This window comes from Oncorhynchus mykiss, chromosome 12 (genome assembly GCF_057628025.1).
Source record: "Oncorhynchus mykiss isolate SJ-2025 chromosome 12, ASM5762802v1, whole genome shotgun sequence".
Lineage (NCBI taxonomy): Eukaryota > Metazoa > Chordata > Actinopteri > Salmoniformes > Salmonidae > Oncorhynchus > Oncorhynchus mykiss.
The window spans coordinates 29,100,352-29,113,243 of record NC_143033.1 but is presented as its reverse complement, the minus strand read 5'-3'; the positions used below and the strand labels follow the sequence as shown (position 1 = coordinate 29,113,243).

Below are 12,892 nucleotides of genomic sequence, written 5' to 3'. Positions count from 1 at the left end.
CCAACCAAATCAGGAGAAAACAAAGAGATAATTACTTGACACATTGCAAAGAATTAACCTAAAAACGGAGCAAAATAGAATGCTATTTGGCCCTAAAGAGAGACTACACAGTGGCAGAATACCTGACCATTGTGACTGACACAAAATTAAGGAAAGCTGACTATGTTCAGACTCAGTGAGCATAGCCTTGCTATTGAGAAAGGTCGCCGTAGGCAGACCTGGCTCTCAAGAGAAGACAGGCTATGTGCACACTGATCACAAAATGAGGTGGAAACTGAGCTGCACTTCCTAACCTCCTGACAAATGTATGACCATATTAGAGACACATATTTCCCTCAGATTATACAGACGCACAAATAACTATTTGAAAAAAAATCAAATTTTGATAAACTAACAAATCTATTGGGTGAAATACCAGCGTGTGCAATCACAGCAGCAAGATTTGTGACCTGTTGCCACATGAAAAGGTCAACCAGTGAAGAACAAACACCATTGTAAATACAACCCATATTTATGTTTATATATTTTCCCTTTTTTAAACTTGAACTATTTGCACATCGTTAAAACACTGTATATAGACATAATATGACATTTGAAATGTTATTCTGGAACAGTAATATTTACTGTTGACTTTTTATTGTTTATTTCACTTTTGTTTATCAATTTCACTGGCTTTGGTAATGTAAACATATGTTTCCATACCAATAAAGCCCCTTGACTTGAATTGAATTGAGAGAGAATGAGAGAAAAGAAGAAAGAAAGAGAGAACGAGAGAGAGAGGGAGAGAGAGAGACCTAGTGAGAGACAGATGAACTCACTCTTGACGGTGAGGACCATGCTCTTGCTGATGTCAGAGCCCACTCCATTGGAGGCCTGACAGAGGTAGTATCCCCGGTCGTCCTCTAGGACGTGCCGAATCAGCAGGGAGCCGTTGAACATGATCTGGATCCGACCAGTCAGAGGCACAGGGTGGTACTGCTGGGGGTTCCCTATACCTACAGGGAGGAACGGCACGGTCGTGTCAAGTCAAACTTATGCATGGTTATAATGGTCTCTAATCTTACGCTTGGATGTACATTAGTTATGATGTTACAGTAGAGAATAAAAATAAAAACATTTGCTAATTTTATCTTCCATCATCAATTAAACTTTATTGTACAAGTTCTTTCACTATGATACATAGAATAGTAGACAGTTCGATAGCTGATGTTGTTAGTGCTGCAGGGTGTTGGTCTTTACCTTTGGCGTGTTTCCACATGACTTTGGGAGGGGGGTATCCCTCCACAGAACAGTTTAGTACTCCTGCCTTCCCATAGATCCCATCCTGGTTGTTGGGCTGGACCACGAAGCGAGGGGGAACTGAGGGAGGAGAGGTTATAGTTAGTACAGTCATTATAATTGACAACAGCATCTCTAAAATGGTGGATATTCTTCAAGTATTATCCAATCCTTCTGTGTTTTCTTAATATCTTCCAGCTTCTATAACCAGTCTGTCCATGCATTCATTCTTTATCTTTCTAAAATTCTTCAACACCACTTATCTTCCAATCCTTCCTCTCCTTCTCACCCTCCCTCCCTCCATCCTCTCCTCCCCTCCTCCCTCTCTCACCGGTGACGACCAGCTGTCTTTCCCAGCTGACGGTTGCCGCGGCGTTGCTAGCGATGCAGGTGTAGTTGCCGTTGTGCTTCAGCGTCACCTTGGAGATCTGCAAGGAGCTCATGAATTCCTTGGTCTCTATGCCAACACCAGAGGCGGAACCAGGCACGATGAGTTGCCCGTCTTTGTGCCAGGTGATGCGGATGGGCATGTCACCTGACGACACCACGCAGGCAATGTACATCAGCTTTCCCACCGACGTGGAGGGGATATCAAAGGGCTGGATCAGGGGTGGCACTAGGGGGCAGAGGTTACAGAGGTCAGAGGTTAGTGGTCCCACCCCTGACACCCCTTCCATCTCCACCAGCCCATAATAGGTGCTCTGATTACAGGCCAACTGGCGGAGGAAGTCATGCCGTTGCCATGGTCGCGGAAGGGGGTGGAGTGGTGCTACAGCTAAGACGTCTGGGGGATTTAATCTGGGCCTCATTATGATTTATCTAATTAAATCAGAGACACATACAAACACACGTGCACACGCACACACAGACTTCTATAGACCCCCCAACACCCACACACAAACACACCTAATGCACACATGCTTACCACCCAACAAACACACTTACACATTCACATAAAGCTAGATGCTTTTAACACCATGGTGTGACCACCCTGTTAAGCTGATTGCCTCTTTACGACTAGGAAGAAACCTTGCTCAAACATTGGTGACTTTCAACAAATCCATTGCACTGGAGTGAGCGGTAACATCCTGTCATTGGTAGATTTAGTGTAACACATCATCCCTTCCCCCTTTGCCTTACCTATGCCACCTTTGCCCCCACCCCCTGTCCTCCAACCCTGTCTAGTCCCCTACCTTTGACAGTGACGTGGACAGTCTGGTCGATGGAGGTCTGTGGCTGGATGAGCACACTACACAGGTAGGTACCCTCGTCCATGCCCTTCTGCACATCACTCAGCCTCAGGGTTCCATTCTCATACACCACCTGGCGATGGTTGTCAGGCAGCAGCATGCCGTCCTTAAACCACTTGATAGAGTAGTAGGGGTAACCAATCACACGACAGGTTATAAAGGTGTTCCTTCCTGCCACAGCCGTGATGTCACGCATCTCCCTGATCCTAGGAGAACCTGGAGACACAGAAAAGAGAGGGAGGAAGAGGGGAGAGGAGGAGAGGAGGGAAAAAGGAGGAGGAAGAAGGGGGAAAAGGGAGGAGGAGACAGGGGTGGAAGAGGAGAGAGAGGGGAGGAGAACATGGGAGAAAAGGGGAGCAGAGAAGATAAAGATTGGGGAGGGAGAAGATAAAGGTTGGGGAGGGAGAAGATAAAGGTTGGGGAGGGAGAAGATAAAGGTTGGGGAGGGAGAAGATAAAGGTTGGGGAGGGAGAAGATAAAGGTTGGGGAGGGAGAAGATAAAGGTTGGGGAGGGAGAAGATAAAGGTTGGGGAGGGAGAAGATTATGGTTGGGGAGGGAGAAGATAAAGGTTGCGGAGGGAGAAGATAAAGGTTGGGGAGGGAGAAGATAAAGGTTGGGTAGAGAGTGATTGGGGCAGATTGAGGGGTAGAGAAAGAGGTTAGTGATGTCCCCTTAACCCAATCATACTGGTAATATTTGTAATATCTATTAATGTGTTTTCTAAGTGATTGTGTGCATGGGTGTGTATGCACATGTTTGACTACATTACCCTCAGTAACACTGTCCTATGGTCTTGATGAGAACAGACATGGTCTTTGCTGTGGTCTTGATGAGAACAGATAGATAGAGACAGGAGTCAGAGAGACATCCAGGTAGACAGACACACAGCAAAAGAGAGAGAGAAACACACACTGGGCAAGACACAGACAGACAGAAACAGGGACGTGAGAGCGGGAGAGAGACACACATACAGAGAAAAAGACAGAGAGTAAGAAAGAGGGATGACGGTTGGAGGGTTGGGGTTGGGTGTGTGAAATGATGGACTCTAAACCTCGCTGTATGTGTTAGTGCATGTATGCATGTGTCTTGGATGTGTGTACGTGTTGCACGTTTGTCTAACTCCTCACACATCTCCACCTGTTTCTGTACTGTATACTTATTGTCAGTGCGTGTATAGGTGCAGGTGTGGGGTGCGTGTATATTGAAAAGTAGACAGGCACCTCTTACGTTTATGCGCGCTTGGTACTCGGCGCTACCGGCCGAGTTGCGTGCGGCGCAGCGATACACTCCCCCGTCACGGATGGCCGGGCTGCTGACGTTGACATGTGACACGGTCAGGCCGTCTGATAGGGTGTACTGGCTGGTCTTGTAGGCGGAGTCTCGCACCACAGGCTCGTCGTCCAGTGTCCAGGTGATGGAGGGGGGTGGTGCTCCCTTGGAGGCACACATCAGGGAGAAAGGCTCACCGGGGGCGACCACGCGCTCACTGAAGGACGACACGATACGAGGAGTGCCGTCTACAGGAGAGATAGATGGAGAGAGAGAGAGAGAGAGAGAGAGAGAGAGAGAGCGAGAGAGAGAGAGAGAGAGAGAAAGAGAGAGAGAGAAAGAGAGAGGGGAAATGTGAGATAATGTTACAGATGTAGGATCTTAATTTGATCACTCTGTTGCAGGAGAATGCAGGACATTTTAAACGTGTAGGTTATTTGAGGTTTAAAAAGGCTTCTGAAGTTTGTAATTTCCACTTTGAAATTTCAGACTTAATTTTCCCTTCCGAAAAACATATCAACCCCTACAAAAATGTCTATTAATCATAATCCACATAATAATTAACATTTCCTGTTGCTGCAGGATTCTTTTTATGCTGTTGCAAACTGGCTAAAATGAAGATCCTACATCTGTAAGCGAGATTTGGTTGGGGGGGACCCCACCCCGCGGCAAAACATTTTAGTGGCCCCTCTCTTGAGAGTGGAGAGAAACATTTATATTTTAAAAGTGAATTTCCTGCAATTCTACACATTTCGCCATGGAGCAGAGAGAAACATTTTGTAATTTTATAACGAATGTAATGCAATACTACCTTTGCCATGGGGCAGAGAGAAATCATTTGCAGTTTTACAGCTTATTTCCTGAAATTCTATCAATTTTGCCATGGGGTGGAGAGAAAGTTTAGCCGTTTTAAACACCCACAAGTGCAAAAATTCAAAAAGTCATCATTTTAGTCAAAGTATGATTGGGATTGAAGTGGGAAATTGAAGTGGTAACTTTGGATATTATCCATGCCAATGCCGTGTTTTTAACCTATGCTATGACATGCTAATACTTTTCAGTCTACGTTTCTTTTCAGGACAGTTTAATTTGAATGTTACCACCCACCAGCATAGCATTGTTTATTAATCAGAAACACCTGCAAAGTTCTTCCTCTTCGGAGTCTCGACTGAGCTGAGCAATATAACAGATCATTTTCGGCTGAGCCAAACAGCTTTTTGTCGTAACGTACACTTGGTCACCTGAGTCATGGAACAAATTAAAATAGGGGGTGCAAACTTAAGTTGTTTTTTTGTTTGTTTTCTTTATTAGCAAATTATAATTGTAAAGTTTCACAAATGTTTGAGCTAGTCTGTCTAACAAAAATATATATGACATTTTATATACTGAATAAAAATAGTTACAGTTCATATGAGGAAATAATTCAATTGAAATACATTCATTAGGCCCTAATCTATGAATTGCACATGACTGGGAATACAGATATGCATCTGTTGGTCACAGATTAAAAAAATACAAAAATAAAAATTTGGAGCGTGGATCAGAAAACCAGTCAGTATCTAGTGTGTCCACCATTTGCCTCATGCATCGCAACACATCTCCTTTGCATAGAGTTTATCAGGCTGTTGATTGTGGCCCGTGGAATGTTGTCCCACTCCTATTCAATGGCTGTGCGAAGTCCTGGATATTGGCGGGAACTGGAACACGCTGTCGTACACATCAATCCAGAGCATCCCAAACATGCTCAAAGGGTGACATCTCTGGTGAGTATACAGGCCATCGAAGAACTGGGACATTTTCAGCTTCCAGGAATTGTGTACAGATCCTGGCGACATGGAGCCGTCATTATCTTGCTGAAACATGAGGTGATGGCGGCGGGTGAATGGCACAACAATGGGCTTCAGAATCTCGTCACAGTATCTCTGTGCATTTAAATTGGCATTGATAAAATGCAATTGTGTTCATTGTCCATAGCTTATGCCTAACTACACCATAACCCCACTGCCACCATATGGCACTCTGTTCACAACTTTGACATCAGCAAACCGCTCAACCACACGACGCCGTACACATGGTCTGCGGTTGTGAGGCCGGTTGGACGTACTGTCAAATTCTCTAAAACAACGTTGGAGGCGGCTTATGTTAGAGGAATTAACATTCAATTCATGCCAATTGCACAGTCCCTCAACATTTTAGACATCTGTGGCATTGTGTTGTGTGACAAAACTACACATTTTAGAGTGGCCTTTTATTGTCCCCAGCACAACGTGAACCTGTGTAATGATCATGCTGTTCAATCAGCTTCTTGATATGCCACACCTGTCAGGTGGATGGATTATCTTGGCAAAGGAGAAATGCTCACTAACAGGGATGTAAACAAATGAGTGCACAACATTTGAGAGAAATAATATTTTTGTTCATATGGAATATTTATGGGATCTTTCTATTTCAGCTCATGAAACATGGGACCAACACTTTACCTGTTGCGTTTATATTTTTTTTCAGTGTAATGGTAAAATTGTGTGTAATATGATTGCATTTTGGAACCCCATTCCCCTCAATGCCCCAAGATGAATGGTTTTGACTACGATCCACTGCTTTGACGGGTGCAGCTAGAAATCACAAGTGTCTATCCTATAATGAAAAGGCACCCGCAAAAGAAAATTCCACAAGCTTCTTGAGCACAGGCTGACGTGGCATTGCTGTAGCGCAGCCTGCCAGAAGCCTACCAAAGGTTGCACTGTGTCCATTACAATGTAGAATCTAGTCCAAACCGTTCAATAGTTAGACTATCCATATTACCAGAGCTTCCTTTTGACAAATGTATTTTTTAATTTTTTATTATTTAACCTTTATTTAACTAGGCAAGTCATTTAAGAACAAATTCTTATTTACAGCGATGGCCTAGGAACAGTGGGTTAACTGCCTTGTTCAGGGGCAGAACAACAGATTGTTTACCTTGTCAGCTCAGGGATTTGATCTAGCAACTTTTCGGTTACTGGCCCAACACTCTAACCACTAGGCTACCTGCTGCCCCAAATTGAGCTCCAGAACCAGCCATACAGTAGGCCAGCCAGCTAGCTAATCTTTTGATTAGTGTTGCAACAACATATAACATTAGCTAGCTAGATAAGGTTAGCATGCTAACTAGCTACGCTGACAGATATCAGTGCCCTACTTGTTGTTATTTCTCCCCTCCACATGGAAATCTCCACAACATTCCATCCCCCAATATGTGAATATGTATTAGCAGCCTGCATCATTCTTCGGAGGTGGAACTTAAATGAGAAATTCCGTTATAGGTCAGGAATTACGTCAAAATAGGGGCTGCATTGCCCTCTGGTGTGGGCCTCTAAAGCTAAATTCCTACAACTCATATGACATCTGAGTGAGAATGGCTAACAAAATCAATGTGTGCCCGCTGCAGGTCAGGGGCACGTGCCCAGTCAGTATTCGGTCATGACTACTACAAGTTTAGATAGCTGGCTAGAACCAACTACCAATCAAAAATGTAGTAACTGGCATAACAACAGAAAGATTGCTGATGCTCAACCAAATTTCAAAATTGCAACCAGGTTATTTTACTATTCATACTCTCAGTAATAAATTGAGACTGAGTTCCAAACAAAAAAACATCATCAACCTCTTATGTCGCTTATGCCTGGAACCGGCCCTGTCTGTAAGAATGACGTTGCTTGCTTCCCACCCTCCCATCCAACCTTCCCTCCCTCCTTCCCTCTCTCATCCTCTTACCCTCCAGCAGTATGATAGAGAAGTCCTGGGCGGTGTGGCCCTTGCGGGAGGCAAAGCACTGGTAGGCCCCAGAGTGGCTCTTCTGAGCAGCTGTGATCTGCAGGGTGTCATTGTGGGAGCCCTGTATAGAGATGTGCTGGTCTGGGACTATAGGTTCTGTGTTCCTGTACCAAGCCACTGTGTACTCTGGCGAACCCTCCACAGCACAGGTAAAGAATAGGGTACTGCTGATGCCCGTCTTCAGACTCTTAGGTGAGAGGGTCACTCGCAGGGGGTCTGTGGGAGGAGAGAGAACACACACATGACAGAAAAACAAAACAGCGCAATCAGTTGAAGAGACTCAGTCCGTTTCAGGCAGTCATTAAAAAAGCAGCTGGAGACATTACTTCACTTCACTTCACATCTCTGTCCATATACACACACACACACACACACACACACACACACACACACACACACACACACACACACACACACACACACACACACGCACACACACACACACACACACATATATATATATATGTGTATCTATATTTATCTATATCTATATATATATGTATATGTATGTGTGTGTGTGTGCGTGTGTGTATATGTGTGTGCGTGTGCGTGTGTGTGTGCCTGTGTGTGTCTGTGTGTGTGTGTGTAAATGTCAGTGAGCAATAAGGCAGCTGGTGGTGTGTGCTGGGGGGTATGGCTGTGCAACCCAAGCCCCCCTCACCCTGTCAGAGTCACACTGTGTGCTGCCATGATGTGCCCACTGGCAAAGCCTGCCTCTGTTCTGCTCTCTCCTTTTTTTTTATCTCTCCTGCACTATGTCTCTCTCTCTCTCTCTCTTCTCTGTGTTTTTATAAATCTGTTTCTCTCTCTCTCATTCTTCCTTTCTCTATGAAAGATATACTTCAATTTACATGTTTCATTGTTCCTTCTCTGTCATATTTTAGTCCACCCCCCACGCCCTCTGCTCTCTGTATCTCTCTAACAGTGACTGGTGTTGGCGGTGGTGTGAAGTGCTCATTCTCAGTGCATTACTGTCCTGTCCTCGGTCTAGATATGATATGACATGGCATCATACACTACACACCCATTCATACGGATCCATTTCTCACATTATACGTGTGAACGTGTGTGTGTGTGTGTGAGTACAGAACATGAGCCTGTCTGCAACCGATTCAGAAAACGGTGTGAGTGTATCTGTCTGTATGTCAGTCTGACATTAACAGTAAGTGCACACTGCATTTAACCATGGCAAGGTGACTGGGAATATGGCCGAATACAAACAGTGTAGTTATTCCCTCCATAAGGCAATCAAACAGGCAAAACGTCAGTACAGAGACAAAGTGGAGTTGCAATTCAACGGTTCAGACACGAGACGTATGTGGCAGGGTCTACAGACAATCACAGACTACAAAGGGAAAACCAGCCACATTGCTAAACGCTCTTCGCACGCTTTGAGGATAACACAGTGCCACCGACGCGGCCCGCTACCAAGGACTGTGGACTCTCCTTCTCCGTGGCCGACGTGAGTAAGACATTTAAGCGTGTTAACCCTCACAAGGCTGCCGGCCGTGATGGCATCCCTAGCCACATCCTCAGAACATCCTCAGATCATGCTGGAGTGTTAACGGACATATTCAATGTCTCCCTATCCCAGTCTGCTGTCCCCTTTTGCTTCAAGATGTCCAGCATTGTTCTTATACCCAAGAAAGCAAAGGTTACTGAACTAAATGACAGAAGCATTCACTTCTGTTATCATGAAGTACTTTGAGAGGCTAGTTAAGGATCATAACACCTCTACCTTACCTGACACCCTAAACCCACTTCAATTTACTTACCGCCCCAATAGATCCACAGACGATGCAATAGCCATCGCACTACCTACTGCCCTATCCCTTCTGGACAAGAGGAATACCTATGTAATAATGCTGTTCACAAAACAAAGGAGCTGATTGTGGACTTCAGGAAACAGCACAGGGAATATGCCTCTATCCACATCGACGGAAACCGCAGTGGTGAAAATGGTAAGCTTCAAGTTCCTCTGCGTACATATCACTGGAGATCTGAAATAGTCTACCCACACAGACAGTGTGGTGAAGAAGGCGCAACAGCACCTCTTCAACCTCAGGAGGCTGAGGAAATTTGGCTTGGCCCCTAAAACCCTCACAAACTTTTACAGGTGCACAATTGAGAGCATCCTGTCGGGCTGTATCACCGCCTGGTAGGGCAACTGCACTGCCCGCAACCGCAGGGCTCTCCAGAGGGTTGTGCGGTCTGCCCAACGCATCACCGGGGGAACACTGCCTGCCCTCCAGGACACCTACAGAATCTGATGTCACGGGAAGGCCAAAAAGATCAACGACATCAACCACCCAAGCCACGGCCTGTTCACCCCGCTATCATCCAGAAGGCGAGGTCAGTACAGGTGCATCAAGGCTGGGACCGAGAGACTGAAAAACAGCTTCTATCTCAAGGCCATCAGACTGTTAAATAGCCACCACTAGCCGGCTTCCACCCGGTTACGCAACCCTGCACCTTAGGCTGCTACCTATACATAGACTTGGATTCACTGGCCACTTTAATAATGTTTACATACTGCTTTACTAATCTCATATGTACAGTTGAAGTCGGAAGTTTACATACTCTTAGTTTTGGCAAGTCGGTTAGGACATCTACTTTGTGCATGACTCAAGTAATTTTCCAACAATAGTATGCACGTATAAACACCATGGGACCACGCAGCTGTCATACCTCTCAGGAAGGAGACGCATTCTGTCTCCTAGAGATGAAAGTACTTTGGTGTGAAAAGTACAAATCAATCCCAGAACAAAAGCAAAGGACCTTGTGAAGATGCTGGAGGAAACAGGTACAAAAGTATATACATCCACAGTAAAACGAGTCCCATATTGACATAACCCGAAAGGCCGCTCAGCAAGGAAGAAACCCCTGCTCCAAAACCACCGTAAAAAAGCCAGACTATGGTTTGCAACTGCACATGGGGACAAAGATCATACTTTTTGGAAAAATGTCCACTGGTCTGATGAAACAAAAATAGAACTGCTTGGCCATAATGACCATCGTTATGTTTGGAGGAAAAAGGGGGAGGCTTGCAAGCCAAAGATCACCATCCCAACCGTGAAGCACGGGGGTGGCAGCATCATGTTGTGGGGGTGCTTTGCTGCAGGAGGGACTGGTGCATTTCACAAAATAGATGGCATCATGAGGCAGGATAATTATGTGGATATATTGAAGCAACATCTCAATACATCAGTCAGGAAGTTAAAGCTTGGTCGCAAATGGGTCTTACAAATGGATAATGACCCCAAGCATACTTCCAAAGTTGTGGCAAAATGGCTTAAGGACAACAAAGTCAAGGTATTGGAGTGGCCATCACAAAGCCCTGACCTCAGTCCTATAGAAAATTTGTGGGCAGAACTGAAAAAGCGTGTGCGAGCAAGGAGGCCTACAAACCTGACTCAGTTACACCAGCTCTGTCAGGAGGAATGGGCCAAAATTCACCCAACTTATTGTGGGAAGCTTCTGGAAGGCTACCCAAAACATTTGATCCAAGTTCATCAATTTAAAGACAATGCTACCAAATACTAATTGAGTGTATGTAAACTTCTGACCCACTGGGAATGTGATGAAAGAAATAAAAGCTGAAATAAAGCATTCTCTCTACTATTATTCTGACATTTCACATTCTGAAAATAAAGTGGTAATCCTAACTGACCTAAAACAGGGAATCTTTACTAGGATTAAATGTCAGGAATTATGAACAACTGAGTTTAAATGTATTTGGCTAAGGTATATGTAAACTTCCGATTTCAACTGTATATACTGCATTCTATTCTACTGAATTTTAGTCAATGCCACTCTGACATTATTCGTCCTAATATTTATATATTTCTTAATTGCATTCTTTTACTTTTAGATTTGTGTGTATTGTTGTGAATTGTTAGATATTACAGCACTGTTGGAGCTAAGAACACAAGCATTTTGCTACACCTGCAATAACATCTGCTAATAAAATTTGTTTTGCGGGTTTGTGCCAAACTTATTTCCCCTTTGCCAACCCCCCCCCCCCCCCCCCCCCTCTCCTCACCTATGACATAGAGTGCTCCGGACACCTCCTTCGAGCCGAAGCTGTTGGTGACCTCACAGGCGTAGCTACCGCTGTCCTCCTGCCTGAGGTCACTGATGGTCAGACCCGTGAGGCGCCGCGTCCAGCGTGCATCGGAGGGCAGCGGGCGCCCGTCCTTTAGCCAACGCACCGTGGGGCTGGGGTACCCTGCTGCCATGCAGGGGAGCTCCACACTCTGACCAGCCGGGACTTCCCCCGCCTGGAAACTGTCCAGGATAGAGGGAGACGATTCGGTGGGGTCTGGAGGGGGGGGGGGGGGGGTAACAGGTTAGACTTTGGACTGGGGTAGGGGATGGGATGTTTACAACATACACTATACAGTACCAGTAAAAAGCTTGGACACACCTACTCATTCAAGGGTTTTTCTTTATTCATACTACTTTCTACATTGTAGAATAATAGTGAAGACATCAAACTATGAAATAACACATATGGAATCATGTAGTAACCAAAAAAGTGTTAACAAATCAAAATATATTTCATATTTCAGATTCTTAAAAGTAGCCATCCTTTGCCTTGATGACAGCTTTACACACTCTTCGCATTCTCTCAACCAGCTTCATGAGGTAGTCACCTGGAATGCATTTCAATTAACAGGTGTGCCTTGTTAAAAGTTAATTTGTGGAATTTCTTTCCTTCTTAATGCGTTTGTGCCTATCAGTTGTGTTGTGACAAGGTAGGGGTGGTATACAGAAGATAGCCCTATTTGGTAGAATAGCAAGTCCATATTATGGCAAGAACAGCTCAAATAAGCAAAGAAAAAATGACATTTGAGATTCTTCAAAGTACCCATCCTTCGCCTTGATGACAGCTTTGCACACTCTTGGCATTCTCTCAACCAGCTTCATGAGGTAATAATAAGCAAAGAAAAAAAGACCGTCCATCATTACTTTAAGACATGAAGGTCAGTCAATACGGAAAACTTTGTAGTCGCAAAAACCATGAAGCACTATGAGGAAACTGGCTCTCATGAGGACCGCCACGGGAAAGGAAGACCCAGAGTTAACTCAGCTGCAGAGGATAAGTTCATTAGAGTTAACTGCACCTCAGATTGTAGCCCAAATAAATGCTTCACAGAGTTCAAGTAACAGACACATTTCAACATCAACTGTTCAGAGGAGACTGCGTGAATTAGGCCTTTATGGTCGAATAGCTGTAAAGGACAACAATAATAAGAAGAGACTTTCTTGGGCCAAGAAA

General features: G+C 44.8%; 1 protein-coding gene across 7 annotated transcripts in view; it reads right to left on the bottom strand.

The window, feature by feature from the left end:
* The window catches only part of LOC110536836 (cell adhesion molecule DSCAML1), an 86,226-nt gene that overhangs the window by 22,232 nt on the left and 51,102 nt on the right, over window positions 1-12,892 (bottom strand). For 4 of the 7 annotated variants that reach the window (XM_036937326.2, XM_090192153.1, XM_036937327.2 and 1 more), the window contains exons 5-11: window positions 11,654-11,932; window positions 7,552-7,827; window positions 3,750-4,046; window positions 2,472-2,744; window positions 1,610-1,894; window positions 1,240-1,359; window positions 819-995 (exon numbers count right to left, since the gene is read on the bottom strand). In XM_036937326.2, coding sequence (XP_036793221.2) covers window positions 819-995; window positions 1,240-1,359; window positions 1,610-1,894; window positions 2,472-2,744; window positions 3,750-4,046; window positions 7,552-7,827; window positions 11,654-11,932 — 1,707 coding nt within the window. Of the gene's footprint in view, window positions 1-818; window positions 996-1,239; window positions 1,360-1,609; window positions 1,895-2,471; window positions 2,745-3,749; window positions 4,047-7,551; window positions 7,828-11,653; window positions 11,933-12,892 lie in introns of those variants that run through there. The other 3 variants (XM_090192158.1, XM_090192157.1, XM_090192156.1) reach the window with 2 other exon arrangements.